At 39.0% G+C, this 21528-nt stretch overlaps 1 protein-coding gene and 1 long non-coding RNA gene across 3 annotated transcripts in view; one reads left to right on the top strand and one right to left on the bottom strand.

The window, feature by feature from the left end:
- TRPC6 (transient receptor potential cation channel subfamily C member 6) overlaps window positions 1-18804 on the top strand; it is a 97297-nt gene extending 78493 nt beyond the window's left edge. For both annotated transcript variants that reach the window (XM_072968918.1, XM_072968919.1), the window contains 8 exons: window positions 2491-2724; window positions 4712-4976; window positions 6427-6622; window positions 7584-7787; window positions 9553-9627; window positions 16181-16264; window positions 17636-17711; window positions 18385-18804. In XM_072968918.1, the coding sequence (XP_072825019.1) occupies window positions 2491-2724; window positions 4712-4976; window positions 6427-6622; window positions 7584-7787; window positions 9553-9627; window positions 16181-16264; window positions 17636-17711; window positions 18385-18536 (1286 nt within the window). In that variant the 3' untranslated portion in view covers window positions 18537-18804. The remainder of the gene's footprint in view (window positions 1-2490; window positions 2725-4711; window positions 4977-6426; window positions 6623-7583; window positions 7788-9552; window positions 9628-16180; window positions 16265-17635; window positions 17712-18384) is intronic.
- LOC140698631 (uncharacterized) lies at window positions 18546-21270 on the bottom strand. Its single transcript, XR_012076403.1, has 3 exons — window positions 21084-21270; window positions 19478-19583; window positions 18546-18957 (listed from the first exon to the last, which is right to left on the bottom strand). It is a non-coding gene; the product is annotated as an uncharacterized lncRNA (long non-coding RNA).
- Window positions 21271-21528: the final 258 nt, after the last annotated feature.

Below are 21528 nucleotides of genomic sequence, written 5' to 3' on the forward strand. Positions count from 1 at the left end.
ATTTATTTTTTATCTATTTTATATATAGTAGTTGGTATTCGCAAATCTCAAACTCCCAGTTTATAAACCCTTCCCACCCTTTCCCCCTGGTAGCCATAAGTTTGTTTTCTATGTCTGTGAGTCTGTTCCTGTTTTGCAGATAAGTTCATTAGTGTCTTCTTTTTTCTTTCTTCCTTTTTTTTTTTTAAGATGAATGATATCTTATGGTATTTTTCTTTCCCTTTCTGGCTTACTTCACTTAGAATAATGATCTCCAGGTCCATCCATGTTGCTGCAAATGGATTTTTTAAATTCTCTTTTAAGGTTGACTAGTACTCCATTGTATAAATATACCACAGCTTCTTAATCCAGCCATCTGTCGATGGACACTTAGGTTGTTTCCATGTCTCAGCTATTGTATATAGTGCTGCTGTGAACATTGGGGTGCATGTATCTTTTCAAAGTTGAATTCCCTCTGGATATATGTCCAAGGTTGGGATTGCTGGATTCCATATGGTCGTTTTAAATGAGTATAAGGTAATTCAGCAGCACTGAGAGTTATTCAAAACTTCTGAATCACTTCATTTCCTGGATGTGTTCTGAGGAGAAATATAGATGGTGTCTTAACATGTGAATTGCATCACCGAAGTAAACCTTAGATAAAGAGGGGAAGAGGAATTTGACTTTCCTCTAGTTCTTTTCAAATTTAATTGATATTTACCTTATACCATAAACCTGTAAGAAATAAATTATATTTCACATTGAATATTTGATTTAAAATAAGAATGATCATTTGGACATTGCCTTTATCTCAAGCTAAGAGCCTGTAGTTATAGGTTTTTCTTTAATGTGTTGTATGTGTAAAGTGCATAATACAATGCTTGGCACATAGGAAATGTTTAATAAATTACAGACAACTATGATTATTATTAAATTCTTCATGAAGGGTTCATAGGTCTTATATGGAAGTGGTATTCCTACTGAAAACATATTAAGCAAGATATGACTTCAGTTCAGGTTTAAACTTTGAAAGCATTAACTTTTATGTAATGGGATTAGAGATAATGAATGTTAATTTCATTCTTTATCAAACATAATACACTCTCACCATACTAATACGTTATTATAAAGACTGGAAGTTTTTCTTTTTTCACTTAGAAAGCTAAACCTATAATATAAGCTTTTAATTTTATGAATAAAAGCATTTTCCTTGGATTTATTGGCCCCAATAACCTCTGCATTTGATATTCAGAGGTGATTTCACAGTGTTCATTTAAAGGGAAAGCAATGAACAACGCAGAAGGGACATGTGTGATAGTGTATGTTAGCCTCCTGGTTCAATTTCTGACACGGGTATTTATTTTTCTTGAAGTTATTCTTGAAAGAAGGTTGTTGGACCTTCTGGAAATATTAACAAGAAGTGGCCTACTTAGGTCAGACGCCGGTTGGCTTGAGGGAAAAGACTGACATTATTGATCACAAAGAGCAAATTTATATAATTTTCAGTAGACAGAAAGTTGGAAGGCTGCATGATGGAATTGACATTCCAAGAGATCTCAACAAGGCTGAGTGGTGAGCTCAGACCAATGAGAGGAAGTTTGGCAAGAACATGGGGAGGCAGAGGTCATGGGGAGACATGCTGGATGACACCTCACATGAACAGGTCCTAGGGAGCACTTTTAACTTAATGTCCAGTGTGAACTGCCGAGGAGGCAAACGCAGTGCTGGATTGACTCAAAACAGGAAGCCTGCCCTTGGGGCAAAAGTCTTCAGAACATGGTAGCTGAGACCCACGGCCAATTAAATTCCTGGAGCCCTGTGAGATACATTCTTGTGTCCATTATCCCATGGTAATTAAAATATCATATTAAATGGCTGCATAATATTCCATCTGTGGAAGTGCCATGAATACTTCTATTTGAGTGTATGAGTATGGGTATGTTTGTAGGTGATTATTATAAATAATCCTATGATGAACATCCTTTAAATATATTTTTAATGTACAGAATTAATGGATCAAAACATGTTTGTTGTTTGAAGGCTCCTGGTGAACTTTGTCAAATTGCTTGATATTGTTGGACTGTGGAACTTGTGGGGACAAGGGAGCAATGGCTGGATGGGTGGGATGAGGCCACATTTTGAAGAGTTTTGAATGTCAGGCTGAAAACTTTCAAATTTATTTTCTTTTATTGAAGAGCTAAGGCTGGAATGAAATTGAATTGATTTTTAAAAACTGAAGTATGGTCAGTTACAGCGTGTCAATTTCTGGTGTACAGCACAATGTTTCAGTCGTACACACACATACATATATTCATTTTCAAAAAAAAAAGAAAAAAGAAGACACTAATGAACTTATCTGCAAAATAGAAACAGACTCACAGACATAGTAAACAAATTTACAGTTACCAGGGGGAAAAGGGATAGGCAAGTACAAATGGGGAGTTTGAGGTTTGCAAATATTAAGTACTATGTATAAAACTGAATTGGTATTTTAACCTCTCTCCAATGCAGGCATGATATGGGCCGAATGTAAAGAAATCTGGACTCAAGGCCCCAAGGAGTACTTGTTTGAGTTGTGGAATATGCTTGATTTTGGTATGTTGGCAATCTTTGCAGCATCATTCATTGCAAGATTCATGGCATTCTGGCATGCTTCCAGAGCACAGAGCATCATTGATGCAAATGATACTTTGAAGGACTTGACAAAGGTCACATTGGGAGACAACGTGAAATACTACAATTTGGGTGAGTTTACAGCACGCAGTCAATATGAGTTCATGAAATGCAAGGTTTTCTGATAAAAGTACATGTTTGGTTACTACTCAGTTCTCAGAGTTATTGGTTAGTTTCCAGTTTCTTCAGAGTTTATCTGAGGAAGCACCCTTTCTAACTTTTCCCTTGATTTTTCTTCTGGCTGGAAACCTCTCTTAATCATAAAAATCACCTCGCTTTATCTCTGGGATCAGTTGGCTAACTACCAAACTCCATTAAGAATGCCTGTTTAGGTCTTGGGTTTATTTTTTTTCCTCTTGTCTATTAAGAATAGTACACATTTAAGTACCATTTCCATTTAAGGCATGAAAACTGTATGAACGCCAAGGGAATTACTGGAGGCTCTGGAGGCTCCCAACAAATGACACTCCTTTTTCTCACCCAAGCTCTCAAATAGATGAGAAATAAAACCAGAAGCTAACACGGAGGCCAGATCACCACCTCTAATACTGGCAAAGTTCAGAGTGGGTGACATAATTCTGAGTCTGTTAGCCTCGGGCTCGGTAATATCGCACCCTAGGCTTAGGCAGACGTACCCTCCAAATTCCCGACAGCCATGGACAGGGCAGTCCTCCCCAGACTGGGGTGTGGCAGCAAGTATATGATCACGTGAGATTCCTCCATGGAGGACCAGGGGAGAATTCTCAGAAGAGCGAAGCTGAAGCAAATATGCATGATTATCCGTCCCTATTTAGCAATAAAGTCATTTAGCAAAAAGTCATTCCACCTCCCCAGAAAGAAAGTGACTAGTGGATAGAAATAGGATCAGTTATTTGCTTGGAGGAAATCTCTCCCTGCAGAAATCTGGGGTGAGGAAAATAGATTCCTGTTGAATACTTACTTAGAATCCTCTAGTAAGACATTAGTTATCATTCAGTTGACATCTCTGTGGGCTTATTGGCTATGTCACATAGGGATTTCTTTTTTATTATCAATTTTTTGTGTTATTTTAATATTTAATTAGCAAGTTTTAGTGCATAATGGAGGGCTTTTGTACAAGGATGTGTTGTACCACATAGGGAATAGAGCCATTATTTTATAACAAATATTTTTAACATACAGAATTTTTAAGTCAAAGTTATCTCTTTATATATTATAATTATTTTCAAAGCACTATAAAAAGGAAATTGCTTTTATTAGTTTATTGTACCCTTTCCTAATTCCACTTCTCAGAAAATAAGCAAATACAAATTTATAATTACATTTTTTCCTCTTTCTTACGCACTGCTTTGTATTTTTCTTCATAATGGTTTCTTAATTAGGTTTTTGATGACCTGATGTAATAATGCTAGAAAAGTTCATAAATGAATTATTACTACATTTTTATGATAAAAATAGACTTGAGTGACTGATATAAATTACTTTAATAAGTTTAAATAACTACAAGTAGTCCACAAGCCCAAAATGACATTACAGTGTAATTACAGTTTAAGACTAAATAATGATATCATTTATTTAGGGCCTTATTTTTTATTATAGTTTAAGATTAAATAGTAAATGCTACTATTTATTTAGTGCCAAGCACTTTCTAAACGCTGAATGTATGTTGACTTAACTGAATTCTTACAACAGGTGACAGAGGTAGGAGCAGTATTATCTTATTTATAAATATGAGAAAATAAAACTAAGTTAAATAACTTGTACCAGTTTTTCCAGTTGATTTTAGATGGAGAGCTAGAGGAATAGATATCCGAATTTTTACATATACTGAGTCCCTAATTTGAACTCTTAACCATTATGCTATTACCTTGTGGAAAATTGCTAGCAAACCAGGGTGGTCATTTTCTCAAGAAATTCTGAAGCTCAAATAGGTCTGACACTTAAAGAAGCCCTTTAAGTTAAGAGATTTCCATCAGGACCAGGATTGCTAATGCAATTGTATTTCTTCCCCAGAACAGAAGTCACCTAATTAAAACACTTTAATAAACTCACCGTAACTCTTGTCTTTCCTTTTTCCTAGCCAGGATAAAGTGGGACCCCTCTGATCCTCAGATCATATCTGAAGGTCTTTATGCAATTGCTGTAGTCTTAAGTTTCTCCAGAATAGCTTACATTTTACCAGCAAATGAAAGCTTTGGACCTCTGCAGATATCACTTGGAAGAACAGTAAAAGACATCTTCAAGTTCATGGTCATATTCATCATGGTGTTTGTGGCCTTTATGATTGGAATGTTCAACCTCTACTCCTACTATATTGGTGCAAAACAAAACGAAGCCTTCACAACGTATGTGCTTTCAGATATTTTGATCATGGAGATTGCAGACTAAATAAATGTTAGCTTAAGAGTGTTCATATGTATCAATGGGATAAATAATGTTTTGGTAAAGACTTCATCTCCAGTTACTCTTTGGCAAAACAAATGGATTTTTAAAATTTATTCTTTATTGAAGTATAGTCAGTTACAATATATCAGTTTCTGGTGTGCAACATAGTGCCCCAGTCATACATATATATACATATATTTGTTTTCATCTTCTTTTTCATTGAAGGTTATTACAAGATATTGAATATAGTGCCCTGTGCTATACAGAATAAACTTGTTTTTTATCTATTCTTATATATAATATTTAATGGAAATGAGTGGATTTTAAAATGAGTTGGAAGAACTAAAAAATGTAGGTACCTTCTTAATATTAAGTAATAATACCTAACATTTTTAGAGCCAGAAACTACCTCACACACATCCTTCTATTACTGCTGTTACACACACAAAAAAGAGGAAACCAAAGTTCAGAAAGGTTAAATGACATGCTGAATGTCGCACAGCTGCTAGTTCACAGAAAACCCAGGACATGGTCCCCCGTCCACTGACCCCAGCATCCGTGCGGTCACTGCTGTGCCCTGCTTACTAGAGATCCCTGAGGTGCTGGCTGTGAGAACGGCTGCCTCCTGATTCAGTTTGTCAGATCTTAATCATTGAGAAGATCTGAGTTATCAAAAGTGACAAGAGTTTTGACTTATGTTCACCACTGACACACGTTTTTTTTATAAAGTGTGTTTGGAAAAGATTACTCAGATTTTAGGTATTCGGTGTTACAATGAGAGATACTGGCCGAAGCTTACGTTATTGTTGTCCATAGTCCTGTAAAGTTCCGTTTATCAGAGAAATGAAACCACCCAGGCTAAGCAGAGGGGCTTAGCTGTGGTCAACAACTACGCCTAAAACATTAAAATTCCTAAGACATGTCAGTGATTTTGGTGACACTGGCTATGTTTATATTGTCCTGTTTTCCTCAAGATATCTTAAGACACGTACTATTATTATCTATTTATTGGCTATCAGTGGAAGTATACATGAGCAGGAAACCCCCAAATAATAAATTGCATCATTTTATTAAGAAAGTTAACACTTCCATTGCCAAAGCTATGGATTATTTAAATGTTAATATCTGTGGTTATGCAGTTATGCCAGCATTTACTGAGTGCTTATTATGTGCCAGATAGTGAGCTATGTGCTTCATCTAAACACTATTACCTCATCCTGCAACGATCCTGGAAAGAAAGTTATTGTACCCATTTTACAGAAAAGAAAACCGAGATTCAGGGAATTAAAGAATTTGCTTATGAATACCTAGTAATTTTCAAAGGCACTAAATCAACTCACTTTTATTATAGTACCGTTGTCATTTATTTGTACACTTTATCATTTCCCTTCTCGCCTTCTTTTTCCCCAGAGTGGAGGAGAGTTTTAAGACACTGTTTTGGGCTATATTTGGACTTTCTGAAGTGAAATCAGTAGTCATCAACTATAATCACAAATTCATTGAAAACATCGGTTATGTTCTTTACGGAGTGTACAATGTTACGATGGTCATTGTTCTGCTAAATATGTTGATTGCAATGATCAACAGTTCATTCCAGGAAATTGAGGTATAATCTCTACACGTTTGTATACCACATGCCTACATGTTTTAACTGTTCCAAGAATCAGCTCGGTAGTGGTGGTGACAATATAGACTGCTTTCCCTCTGTTCTTTCCCTTTTTATACACTTCTTTTTTTTTAGGGTTTTTAAAAGATGCTTTTTTTTTTTTAAATTAACACTGTAAAAATAACTTCTTTTTTTTGTATAGTGCTATGAGGGGTTCTTTTGGAAATTTTTTTAATTCTTATTTTTTATTGAAATGTAGTCAATTTACAATGTTAGTTTCAGGTATTACTGACTTCTTTGCAGACTTTAGAGCACAGAATATCTATAATTTTTATATACTTTATATTCAGTGCTTCAGAAAATTTTAACACTGCTTTCAAATGCATCATCTCTGGGTATGGTGGGATATAAGGTATATGGAGGAGAAGTGTGTGATTTGTTACTATGATTTAAAATACTTTAGAAATGCTATATCAGCATAAATTTATATTTTATTCAAAAATTATTGCTTACGAATACCACTATTCTCCAAATCTTTTTTGGAGTGATGTCCAAAATTGACCCTTTCTCAAATTCAGAGTGATAGTGTAAATTTTTTATTCCAGAAATCTTGGTGTCCCAAATTAATCAAAGTAGTGATCTATTGCAGAATAAGAGAGTGAATAATTGTTCAGAGTGTCTTTCAGAATGTAGGAAAATACATTGATATCTTTCAGTGTGTTTATAAACACATGCAAGTTTTGAGATCTTTAGTTCTGTTAAGTTTGATAAAAATTTAGGCAGATGTAGGAAAGAGTGTGTGAGCAGCACATTAACGTTTTTGAAAAAATCTTGGAGAAGGCTTTGGGGTCTGAGAGTGTGTGTAGGTATCATTACTGCCATCCAGCCACACGGTGTTAGAAGCATCGCAGTGATTCTGTGCACGCGTTTCCTTGCTAAACTGTCATGTTTATCTGTATAGGATGATGCTGATGTGGAATGGAAATTTGCAAGGGCCAAACTTTGGTTTTCCTACTTTGAGGAGGGAAGAACTCTTCCTGTTCCCTTCAACCTGGTGCCAAGTCCAAAGTCCCTGTTTTATCTCTTACTGAGGCTTAAAAAATGGATTTCCGAGCTGTTCCAGGGCCATAAAAAAGGTTTCCAGGAGGATGCCGAAATGAACAAGGTGATTTGACTTGATAATTTAAAGTTGTATTTTTTAACGCGGAGACCATTATAACCACCATACTCCACCCCTTTGTAAAGAAGCAGTGCGTTATCTGTCATGCCCACCCATCCCCAAGTGGAGTCACTTGCCTATAGGAGTAGGTACCTAGTCACCTACCTAAAGGGGCAGGCCTTCGGCTTGTGTCCATTTAATAGGTGCACACTGGACATTTCCTACTTAAAGCTATAAGAAAAATCCATGCAACAGAACTGAAATAATATATATCATTATCTGGAGTGGGTACTGAAAGGGAGTGCTATTCTGGGCCCCATTTTTGCTCTTGTGGCTACACGTCCCTCACTTCACCTTCAGTTTATACAGCCAGGTGTATTTATATACCTCCATTTGTACAGCTTCAATTTTTTGCACCTTCAGTATACACAGCTAGCTGATTATGACTTGGGGGAAACTCTCAGACTCTTAGGTAGCTTGTACACTGAAAAATTCTGAAATCAATTGCTCACGTGTAATGTGGGACACCAGGCTCGGTATTAAGTAGTTCAAGAAAGAAAAATCTAAGGTACTCATTGGAAACATTTATCCCATGAGGCAGTGTAATCTTAAGAAGTCATAAAAGTGCTCAGATGAAGGAGCAGAATGATCGCAGTGTGCTCAGAACCGTGCAGAGGATTTCACTGAGAGCGTGTGGAATGCTGTGGGTAATGCATGTGGGTGGGGAGGTTACTCTCTGCAAGAGAGTCTTCGGGGTAGAGAACTCTACATCCAGGAGGGGCACTGAGAGACCAGATGCCTCCAGAGGAGGAGGGCCAGGAAGGGGTCAGGTGTGGATATGGTGTCCTGTGAAGGGAAGTGAAGGAACTGGCTGCTTCATCTGTAGAAAGGCAAATTGACGATTGAAGAGCAAAAAATGAATATCTTTACAGTTCCCAATTTTGACAAGGAAACACATTGGGCTTTTTTTCCTTCAAAAATAGGAAAAGAGGCAATGGGCAGAAGCTGCAAATAGTTCTGAGTTCTATGTAAAAACAAATTTGTAACAAGATCTGCCCAACAGAGTGGTAGGTTGTCTTATGAAGTAGTGAGCTCCCCAACATTGCAAGTAATCAATAAATGCTGGAATGACCAACATTAGGAATTTATAGATTTTCCTACACTGGGTGGGCAGCTGAGCCAAATGATTGTAAAGTTTCTTTGCAATTATAAGATTCTATCATTGAATAAAAAGGAAACGTCCTAATTTCTGCTGTATTTGCTAATTACTACTTGAAATTCTCAAGTTAAGCTCCCTGAACTCCAATTTTCTCAAATCTAAAATGGGAATAAAAATTACATCTACATCCTGAAGATCAGATCAGATAAATATGTAAAAGTGCTTTGAGAATTCTAAAGACCTCTTTAAATATATTGTGGTTATTTTGTATAGGAATTTTGGGGGGAAATGCTATCTTTGATGCTCTCCCAGATGTATAATTTACAGAAATCAGTGGGTTGAGTGGCAAAAATTTCCCTCACTTAATGTTATTTAGAGTGTAATTTATAGATGTGATTAGAACTACATCCTGAGACAACTCAGTGTCCAAAGGAAATGTCTAAGTACTCACCAGAGGGAAGACCCCAATAAGACTGTTTCTCTCATTGAAACTTGCTGGAGAATTAGACGAGATGGCTTTGAAAATATGGAATAAAGAAAGAGTGAAACTCATTTTATTATTCCAATTGTCCAGTTAGCGATTGTACTCATTTAACTCTCTGTCTTTAAAAGAGAAATGAAGAAAAGAAATTTGGAATTTTGGGAAGCCACGAAGACCTTTCAAAATTATCGCTTGACAAAAAACAGGTAAGATCATATTTGAAAAAAAATGAAGGCACGCATGCAATCAGGCTTATCTTTTCAGAGAAAAGGACAAATGTTCAGAAGCAATTTCAAGAAACAGTAGACACATTAAAGAAGTATTTTAACAATACTCAAAGAATCTGTTATTGAGAGGGGGAAAATAAGTCTGTGTCCAATTAATCAGCAAAAAGAATGACATGGATGTTTAAGACAGATACTAAACACATTATCGGGGGGTACTTATGGGTGACGGGATATAGGAGTTGTGATGTAAAAAAGGAAAAATTGAAATAATAGAGGGGTCTGTTGGGGACTTGATGGAGATACAATTAACTTAATTCTCGGCAGCCTGGTGACAACCATGCACACCTAGCAGAGCCTCCCTATTTGTCAGTAATCAAGAAGCTGTCAAAAAAGACCCCCTGAGAAGCCAGCGGCTACTGTAGTGAGTGCAGCTTCGTGAGCTCCCCAGTTTGGGGGGGCAGCATCCCCGATGAGGAGGGCTTTTGCTTCATTCTTGCAGCAGGCACATAGTAGGGGTGCAATAAATGCTTGTTGCTGAGGGAAATTATATGTGAATTAATAAGGAGAAATGTAATGTACAGATAGGACTTGCATTCAGTTGCACTTTAAACAAACAAACCAACCAACCCAAAATCATGTTGTTGTAAACCAGGCAGTTGTTTCTCCCCCTCTCATTTAACTCTCCAGAGCTGGCGTGCAGGACCGTTGTCAGGGGTCAGTATCTGATTCTCCTAGATTTTTTGTCATCGTCAGGTGCAAGATGACAGCTTCACCTCCAGATGTCACACCCACTTTTCCGGCCTGAAGAAGGAGTAGGGCCAAGGGAAAGTGGGCCACGCTAGCCAGCGGAGTCTGCCACCGCCCGCCTTCCAACAATTCTTGTTATTGTATCTAATCAGCCAGAACTGGGCTGCAGGGCCACCCCATGGGACACAAATGCCAGGGAAGGGCGCTATTAGGTTTTGTTTTTAAGCTAAGTATGTTACCTCCTCCAACAAAACAGGAATACTCTTAAGTCTCGATGCAGTATCGATCTAGTAAGGGCACGGAACTCAGTAGTCAGAAGAGGGGGATCTCATCCCATCTCTGCTCCGTCAGCAATTCATTTAACTTCTCTGAACTTTCACTTCCTCATCTAGAAAACGAGAATGATCAAACGGTACAACCCATCACACTAGATTGTCATGAGGATTCAGTTGATGCTTTGCAGATGACAAACACTCTGACACAAATGTGAAGTACTCATTATTGAGAAGTGGCTCATTTTGTGATTTGCTTATAAATAACCCAATAAAGATGTTTCACAAATAGGTCAGGGTGAGCTGAATTTTATAGTTTTCCAGCAAGAAACTACTTGGGTTGGAAGAATGATGACTACATGATGACAGTAAATCACTGAACACATATGAGAAAAATTCAAGGGCAATCAAAATGCCCTTTTTCCCCCATTTCTAATAGAAACTATAATATCTTTCCAGTCAAATGACTTTATTTTCTTTGGGGTTTCTCCAATCACGTAGAAAATTGAAATTTGTTTCTATCATCTGACAAACACATTTTATATCTTTTAACCAAGGCTTGGATTACTTTACACTTTCTGATAGAGTGTATTTCAATGCCAGATGGAAACAAACTAAGGGCTATACTAAGCCTGTGGTGTCTGATCCCAGTGGTGGATCAAGAGAATGTGATCAGCTGAATGCCAGCTGAACCCTTTTGAGTGACAGTTGTAGCAGCTGTGGGGAGGTACCGCTCATGTCTTTCAAGAGAGACGCTGTTTCAAGGGTTTCGATCAGCTGCATCTTGGGACGTCCCCTCAGCTTCCCCTCCATGGCCGTGCTCTTTAGGGAATAGGTCATTCCCGGAATGACTTAGTCATGGACCAGTTGAAAGTAATATTCAGCAAAGTATCTCCAGGAAAAAAAAAATAGAGCAGATTAAATCTAACCGTGAAATTGTCCTAAAGCTACAGCGTAGATATTTATCCTTCTATTTCATGCTTATAGCCGTTGACACTCGGAGAACACCTACTATCTCTCAAGCTACGCATCCTACACACCTCAGCTCTGTAATCCCCGCATTAGCTCTAGGAGGTAGGTCATATGATTTTCCCTATTTTATACAGGAGAACCCTGAGGATAATAGAGGGGAAATGACCTGCCCAGAGTCCCATTTCAGCCACATGGCAGACCCAGAATTCAAATCCACATCTGCTTGATTCCAAAACAGGAGCTTCTGTGAGTCCTGTACCCCGTGGCTTCGTTTCACATGTGCATCCTCTGCTGACTCATCGTATTGCCTCTACCTGTTCAGTGCCCTGCTTTGACCCCAGCCTCAGGCCAGTCCCTGCTTATGGGAAGTGGGAGACACCCAGAACTGTTGCTCCGTCCAGCAGCATAATAAATTCCCAAGACTGAGGCTTGCTTGTCCCTCTTAATAAGAACAAACAAGTTGTTAGGTGTGCATCCCTCTAACCCTGCAATGAAGCTACAAGATGAGAAATGCTAAAATCAAGCTAATTAGCAGGAAGTGAAAAAAGAAAAAAAGAGTGCAGGAAATATGGTGGAAGGTATTTAAAAAAAAAGAATCAGAGGTGCTTCATTCAGAATCGGAGTGTGTTATCTCCACATGAGGCAGTAACAAAGCTTAGACCCAGTCCCTCCTGCTTCCCCTCAGCAAGCCGCCCTCCCCCACTCCCATTGCATCACACATTCAGTAAGTACCCTCGATAAATGCCCAGGTCACTAAGGTTTAGATACTGTTCATATTGCCAACTGAATTCCCTCAAGTTCCCAGTCTATTTTAGTAGCTGTGCATCAAAACAGATATAAATTAGAATTTTCTGCCACCAAGTGGTAGTAATGCTTCTTTGCACCATTGGGTAAGTTTCTTCTTACCTACTGTTTCTTTGTATTATTCAATTTTTAAACATGTATTTGTTGGAAGATTTACTATGTGTTAGAAACTGATTGGAAATTTTTACTGAACAAATATTGCATTTGCAATCCAAATTCATATTTAGATTTAGAGCAGAACTAGTCACATAAAAATGATCCAAATGAATTTATAAGTCTTTAATCATATACCATTTAAGCAGACCAGTGTTTCCCAAGGAGGAGTGATTTTGACTCCCCACTACCAGCAGCCCAGAGGGCCCTGGTAATACCTGGAGACATTTTTGGTGGTCCCAACTGGAGAGGGGAGCGGTTATTGGCATCTGGGGAGTAGAGGCCAGGGATGCTGGAAAACGTGATACAATGCACCGGAAGCCCCCGACAATAAAGAATTACCCAGCCAAGAATGTCAAAGAATATTGCAACTGAGAAACCCTAGACTCTACCCACAGAGCGCATGCAAAGGGGAGCTGGGTGTTATGCTAAATCTGTGTGACACAGCGGAGCTGCGATCATTGGCCCTTCGAGAGCCACACTCGAGAAAACCCACAATTATGCCCATTCTCAAGTGAACAGAATAGCATTTTCTGGCTTTCCTGGCACTGGTAGCTTCTGTGCCATCCAATGTGTTAGTTTGTAAAAAGTCTGCCCCCGGTCTTAAAACCAATTCTCCATGTTTCAGACATATCTTCACCATGCGGTTGAGCTGCAACCATCTGGTTCATGACTCCAGGTTATAACCTGTCTCGTATAGCGAGCTGACCAGAAACCAAGCGATTTCCATTAGTGACCCAAGTGCACTTCCTCCTTCCTTCGGTTCACCAGCCAACAACTTTTGAGCACTTGCCATCTGTTGGGCAGTGCTGGCTCTGGGGACCCGAAGCTGAACTAAAGGAAGTGCCCCCTTCCGCGGTGCCTAGGCGGATGAATACATAATTGTCAATCGTGGAGCATGTTGTGGAGCATACACAAGGAAGGCCTCGTTTGCTCAAGATCTGTCTTTTCACGGAGTGGGCTGAGAAAGCCGTCTGAGTGAGGAGCTCTGTTTTAAGCTGAAATCCAGAGGATCGGGCAAAGCAAGTCAGCCAGGCAGAGAGCTGGGAAAAGAGTGTTTCGGGAACGGGGAATAACAAACCCAAAGGCCTTAAATTAGAAAAAAGCAAATGAAAAAAGTCTTGTGTGGTGTTACTATAAGTTTTTATTTTTAAAGGATTATTGCCATAGGCATGGTGTGTGGTAGAGCGGCCTTAATTTGGGATGATTGAGACATCAAGTATTAAGGTCCACATATTCATCTCTAAAAAAATCCCAAAGAAGTATAATTTTTCACTTTCTTATTTCCATGAACACCATTTGGATGTGTTAGTGGCCTCTAATGAAAGGAGACGTCAAATTGCAACCATGCCATTTTTTTTTTCATTTTTCAGTTTTATTAGGTAAAATTGATACAATTTGACTGCACATATACAATATATTGCATGTAAGTACATATATACAATATACACAAATTTTTTAATTTACATATGTGTACTCTTCATTGTTTCTAAGAACAATTTAGAGCTTTAGCTTTTTAAACTTACATAGTTATCAAAGGAATTAAAAGCCAACCACAAAATAAGAATCAACAAAATGCAGTAATCCAATCATAAAGGACAGTACAATGTGCTTACACATATTCAAGAAATCAATCATCTACATGGTATGAATAATAAGTAGTTCATTTGTGTCCTTTTTTGTTTCAGATTCCACATATAAGTGATATCACATGGCATTTTTCTTTCTCTTTCTGCTTTAAGTTCACTTAGAATGATGAAATCCAGGTCCATCCATGTTGCTGCAAATGGCATTATTTTATTATTTTTTATGGCTGAGTAGTATTCTATTGTATAAATATGCCACATTCTTTATCCAGTCGTCTGTCATTGGACATTTGGGCTGTTTCCATGCCTTAGTGAGCTTGACTCTGGTTATCGTGTTTAATGATGTCCTTAAGGCATAAATCAGAGCTTGAAAGCCAGGAATAACTCTATCATTATAAAAATAAAGGAATAATTATATGATTTAAAATAAATATTAATAACCATATTATTAAAATATGATGGAGGTTGCATCAAATTCATAAATCAGTAGGACTGGAAGGACTAGAGAGGTCAGCCAGAAGAGCCCCTTCATTGGCAGAAGAGATCAGAGTTTCGGCCTCTCCCCTAGTGAGCCACACACAGCCAGCCTGTGGCCAAGACAGATTTGGGTTTTCAGGTTTCCGTCCAGTGCTCTTCTGGAGACTCTAAGCTGCCTCTCCGGCTAATTTGGTCAACTGTATAATTTGATCTTAATTTTTTTTAAGTTAATATAAAGTAAAAGATACATTTTGCTGACTCTTTTAGAGAAGGTAAAAGAAAAAGGGAAAAGCCCACAGAAAAGGATGCTATCTTAACAACCGCTTCAAGACTGTATGTTGTTTGCTATGAGTCACACCCGCCTTGCCATATTTTTCCTGTTACTATCACTCAGCTAGATCATAATGATTTATGTGGAGGATTAAGTACCCAGAACCCAGCACAGGTAGGCGTGACATATAGAGGACACTCAGCTCACACCTGTTTAATGGATGTATGTGTGCATAGCTACTCTAATTCAGCGTGTAGCCTTTTAAAGCGAAAAAGCACTGAAGTGAAGTCAAGGATTTTAACCCAATCTCGTTGAGCTTTACTTGTAGCAACTTAGATGTCATTGGGAGACATAAATCTTGGCTGACTTAGTATATATTCCTGAAGTTTTTTTTCCCCTGGAAAACGTTGTGCACCCCCCAAAATACATATTTGGAGATGCTGTGTTTTGCTCTGTTTGTCCTACTTATTTCTTTGGAAAACCATTTTTCCCTTTAGAAAATACCTGAAAGAGTTTTTAATCGTGCTCCTAGAGTGTTCATATGGTACTTTACCAGCTTTCTTGCAGAGTGCTTTAATTCTTAGTTATTTGCCTCTTCAAGAAAATATATTATTTGAAAAGTGCTGCCCAGATAGAATACTCTACAGATCCTAAATTTCAAATGGATTTATTAGTGCTTTCTTGGTACCTGAATTCTGTTCCACAAAAAAGTCTTACCCCGGTGTTGGTTCTGTTTTTGTTTTTTTTTAATGAGGGTACTGGGGATCGAACTCCTGGATGCTAAGCATGAGCTCTACCCACCCCCCAACCCTGGTGTTTCTTCAGCATGCACATCACTCTGCTGCAGGTGTGGATGGTGTGGTCAGTCATGCTGGCCTGTTGATCCCTCATCAATGGATTTCCAAGATCACTGCCACCACTTTCCCAACCTGTTTGCCTCTTCCTCTACCAAGGATGTATCTGTGGGAAGGTTAAAGCATGATACTTGTGATGACATGATTGACAACCACAAAGTCTAAGAGAATCCTCAGACAACCTCTGATAGCCACTGAGAGGCTGAACACACCTAAAGGCTCTATGATGTGTCTTGTAAGACAGAATAGTAAATAAAGTTAAAATGGTGCTCTACCTATAGATAAGATTGTGTTGTGTATATGAGACTTTTTATCAGTTCACATATGTAACTAATAAATACCACATTGTTTAAACAGTTAAATAAGGATCAATTTCTAATTCTTTTCAAATTACAGTTTGGGCACAGTAAACAATCCAGCATAAGGAGCTCAGAAGATTTCCAGTTAAATAGTTTCAATAATCGTCCGAGACAGTATCAGGTAAGCATGAATGTTTAAAGTCTGGTGATTTGTAACATTTAGAAACTCAACCTATATGATTCTTTAAATGAAAATGAACTATTATATTTTCTCAATATCAAAATAATGCACTAATTCAAAAAATATTTGAGTAACTACCATGTGCCAGGCACTTTCTAAGTAGTAGGAATACATAAGCAAAAAAAAAAAAAATAGATGAAGTCCTGGCATCATGGAACTTAGAGTCTACATGTTCATGTTTTCTTACAAAAAACATAAGAGAGTAAAAATCACCTCAAGCCCCACACTGAGAAATAAAGACTACTTACTTTTGGTGAATATTGTGCCAGATGATTATATGTATGTATATTATTTTACAAATAGTTTAATATTATTCTAGAAATGTATATGTAATATTATATAAATGAGTTAATAGTACTTATATAGTGAGTAATAGTTTTTCACTTCACAAAACATATTCTTATTAATTTTAATGGGTGTATAGTATTCCTTTGTACAATTATATGATAATTTATTAAAATCATCCCCTACTGATGAATATTTAGGGTCTGTTTTTTCTTCTATTATAAGTAGTGCTACTCTGAGAAGGAATTTTTTTTAATGGAGGTACTGGGAATTGAACCCAGGACCTGCTGCATGCTAAGCATGTGCTCTACCACTGAGCCGTTCCCCACCCTAAGAAGTACTACTATGAACATACTTGTCCAGGTACCCAATTATATCCTTAGAATAAGTTCTTGAACTGGAATTTTACTATCTACCATTTAATGTTGGGCTTAGGTAATAAGATTTCGTGTAGCTGTACATCCACTCAGGAACCCCTACATGTGTGCTAAACTTCTTACTTTTCATGAAAAGTGTGTAGCAAAAGCAAACATCCTCATGGTAGAAGCCGAGGTCCCACGCTGAAACTAGTCATTCCTAAATGATTAGCAAGTATGCAATCGAAACTGATCACATTTCTTGGTAAGGGAGGAAAAGACATAAACCAGAGCACATTTACTGACGTTTCCATTTCCACACTCAGAAATGCTCGCCCTTGACCTGCCCAGCGGAAAGGCCATGTCCTGCTCTAAAATCTTTCAAGTAAAAGACAAGCAATGAAGATCAAGGATTAGATTTTTGCTCTAACCCTCACTCTTTTCTCAAGAATAAACTTTTGAGTCATTAGCCCTGGTGATGTGAAAATTGCTTTTAAAATCTGGAGATAGTTTGCATTCCTTACCAGACAAATCATCTTCATCTTTCATAGCTAGGACTTCTGAAACTGCCTACTAAAGAGAAAGACTCAGAAACAATTCCAAATGAGAGATTTACCATGAACATAAAACTGAGATGGAGTTCTCCTTTTTTTTTTTTTTTTTTGTCTAGAAAATAATGAAGAGGCTCATTAAAAGATACGTATTGCAAGCCCAGATAGATAAGGAGAGTGATGAGGTGAATGAAGGTGAGTTGAACACAGGGACAAGCCAGCCCCGAGCGGGAGCCGGGGCCTGAGCTGGGGGAGCGCTGGAGAGACAGGCGAGGGAGGGGTGAGCCTCAAGGGGAGAAGGTGGGATCTCACCAGCCATCAACCCCGCCCCCTACTGGGGAGCTAGGCTATTTCTCCGCAGCTGGGAGCGGATGCCACTGCTTAAGATAGGTAACGTCAGTCATCCTCGGCATTTGTGGGGTTTGGTTCCCGGACCTGCGTGGATACCAAAATCCCAAGTCCCTTACATACGATGGAGTCAGCATTGCAGTCCACCCTCCGTGTCTACGGATGTGGGACCCGTGGATGGGGAGACCGGGCTGTGTTATTTTGGGGGGGACTTGGAGAGACAAGGAAGTGGTTGAGGACAGTGAGGCCCGTGGTCCCCAAACCGCATAACCTCTGCCACCAGTGCTTCCCTTTTACTTACTTTAGGAGGACTTTTGTTGTAAGTTCTCTAGCCTTTTCATTAACCAAAATATTTAGCCGAGAAAATAGAAACCTGCCTCATTAAAAAGTGATTTCCTTTGAAAGGATTCGGAATACAGGTGTGTGTGTAATTAAGACTGCTTTCAATCCACCCCAGAATCACTGGTTCCTCTGCGTTACGTCTTGACAGTTGACATCTTACCACTCTTGTTTTTCAAAGGGGAACTGAAGGAAATTAAACAGGACATCTCAAGCCTCCGCTATGAACTCCTTGAAGAAAAAACTCAGAATTCAGAAGACCTGGCGGAGCTTATCAGAAAACTTGGGGAGAAATTATCGATGGAACCAAATCAAGGGGAAAGCAATAGATAATGCAAAGACTTTCTTTAAAAAATTTATATTTATTTGTCCACTCGAAGCCATATTATTTTCTGATTTATTTTTTTAAGTGCCAGTGTGACTACTTTTTAAACAAGGAAATGTTCAAAGATAAATTGGGTCGTGCTTTCATTTGGAACGCTACTATTTAATATTTTTGGTGATTAAACTTCATTGTTCAGACTAAATGTTGCAGATTTTGATGAAAAGTATGCCTGGTGTCTGGTGCTTGTTTTGGAAACTGCTTTCTTGGGTGTAACTATTGTGATGACGTGACTGCATGGAGAGTCCACCTGGGAGCCGTTGCCACTGGCAGGGCAGACACTCCAGACTGCGGTCTTTCCTCTGGCGGTGATTTCGGGCACCTCCTCGACTGCTCTGTGGATCCTCTGATGGTGACTTGCAGATCTGAAGTCTAGAGGAAAATAATCTCTTGCCGTTCAGAGAATACTGTTTAATCCTCTACTCTGCTTAGTCCCCACAGAATATGATTGATAATGTCTGTGTAAAATGGGGTGCAGTCTTTCTTAAATTCTGTTTCATCTCTGAAAATGTTATAGTTACCAGTGAAAAAATGCTTCCTTCACTGAACCCTGGAAACGGTTCAGTTGTGTGTGTGTGTGTGTGTGTGTGTGTGTGTGTGTGTGTGTGCACGCACACACACACACACACATATAAAGTGCTTGTCTTATTTTCTTTGCAGCCAATATAGACACTCAGAAGCTTTTTATGGCACATTTTTCATTGTGACTGAAAAATTATTGGCCAGATAAGAGCCCTTTATCGGAGAAGTATCAAAGCCACAAACAAATGTGGTTATCTTGTCCAGTTACAGCACAGTTTGGGGCCATTTCTGGGGGACGTTCTGCATGAATTCCCATATATGACATCAAATGCAGAGGAAAACAGTGTTGAAGACATTTGCACATACTTACTTGTTACGCTGAGTATATTCTTCCCTCCCTTCAAAGTATATAAAACAGGAATTTGCATTCGTGAGCGTTTACCAAGAGGTTGCTAGTACTCACTGATGATGTGAAACTAAAAGAAAGAAATGAAGGTTTATCTGTTTAGCTGCCCAAAGACTCAACATTTAGATGCTGCTGGCCATTGACTGGAAGTGCTGCTTTAAATTCAATCAGGAGAGGCTTCCAATGCACATTTTAAGTATCATTTTAAGGATAAAATGGTCACAGAGAACCTGTTTAGCCCCAACTTTGACTTCGTTTAAGTCAAAGAACCTTTCTGTAATCAGATCAGAAAATCTAGCTGAAATTTTGTATTCGGTGATTTTGTGTCTGTGGGTATTGCTTACTGAGAAGTTATTCAGTGATGCAGAAAAGGTCTGTTCTCAAACGTTTTGTGACCATATTTGAATCAGAAGGTGTAAAAGCCGATCAACCTCACACCAAATGCACTATCGGCAAATTAAAATCACCTACGCACACAAAGCTCGCCTGCTGTGCCGCGCAGGAGCTCAGCCTCCGGGCCAAGGAGCGCTCTGCAGCAGCAGACGGGCTCGACTCTAGAAGACATATTTAGATTCCTCAGTGTCTTTTATGTTGGGTTGACTTGACAAGATACGCATTTTAGGAAATGCAGCAGGCATGACTATGGGTTCCTCAGTAAAAGGCGCTACCATCAAGTGCCACCTGTTACTGTTCAAAATTAAATGTCCCGGCGTCATTTCCCTCAGAGGGCAGCTGGATGGGCATCGCTTCTGATTTCCTTTTCATTGGATAATGAAAAGAGAAACCGAGCATATTTTAAGAAAGGCTTTGACAATTCCAGCAAGAGCTTAACTGCAGGCATATTGGCAAAGGGTGGTCAAAGCACAACCATCCTTCAAAAGTCTCAAGACTTTTTACAAGGCTTTACATCCTGCGTTCATGTTGCAGTCAGGCTAACCTTTGAAAATTAGGTAATTAGGAAGTTTAAATGTGTTTATCCAAAGTGCTGTCTCTCATATTTCTCTGAGGTTTGGCGCTTTCTGGAAGTTTGGGGGCCACAAAGAGGCTAGGACGGTGCTGTCTGACACTCTGATCACACACTGCTCCCTGCGAGCCAAGCCCTGCCCGTGCCTCATGGCGAACCCACCGCCAGTGGACAGAATGAAGTCCCAGGTTTTGTACCCCAATGCGTGGTTTTACTCTGCTGATCTCATGACTCTGAAACCAAGAAATAACACAAATTCAAAATGGCTTTACAAGGCATATAAAAATGAATCATCAGAATCTACCATCTGCTGAAAACTTTGCCAGGAATTGAAAGGAATAGAAAATGTGTCCGACCTCAAGGATCTTGCAAACAAGTAAAGAAAGGACTCCTAATACACGTACAGGTAGCATTTACTGAGCTCCTGCCATGTGCCAGGCGCTGGGGACACTGCTATCCACGCGCTGTGGAATTTAACCTGGTTTAAGCTGCATGAGGTTAGAAACAATACAACAGAGGCTTTTAGTGGCTGAGTTGCTTGCACATAGATTGAGCGTCAGAACCAGGAACAAAACACAGCCCCTCACGCAGGGGCCTCACACTTACCTGGGATCTTGGCTGGCTATTTTGGAGTGTGGTTATCTTGTTTTGAAGCTCATATTTCAATCTCTATGTAAGAAAGAATGGGCTGCACCTCAAACCTCAAAGTTCCATCATATACCCAGTCCAGAGACCCACAAGAGCGTTCGTCGGGGAAAGCGATGGGTAAACAGAAGATTTGGCCTCAAAGAGATTGTAGACACTAAAAAACATAAAAGATGGAGATGGATATTAAGGTGTGGGGATGGTGTGAGCACGGCCAAGAACTGGGCATGCGCGTGGGACACTGAGAGAGAAATAGTGAGTTTAGTGGCTATGACTTGGTGAGGAGGAAAGACTGACTTTATCTGGTTCCACCTTTCCAGCACTATTCCAGTATGAGAGAATAGTATCGCTATGTGAATAGCAAAAAACAAGCTAAACTTTCAATTAAAATGGAGAGACAGTGAAG

Source organism: Vicugna pacos, chromosome 10 (genome assembly GCF_048564905.1).
Source record: "Vicugna pacos chromosome 10, VicPac4, whole genome shotgun sequence".
NCBI lineage: Eukaryota > Metazoa > Chordata > Mammalia > Artiodactyla > Camelidae > Vicugna > Vicugna pacos.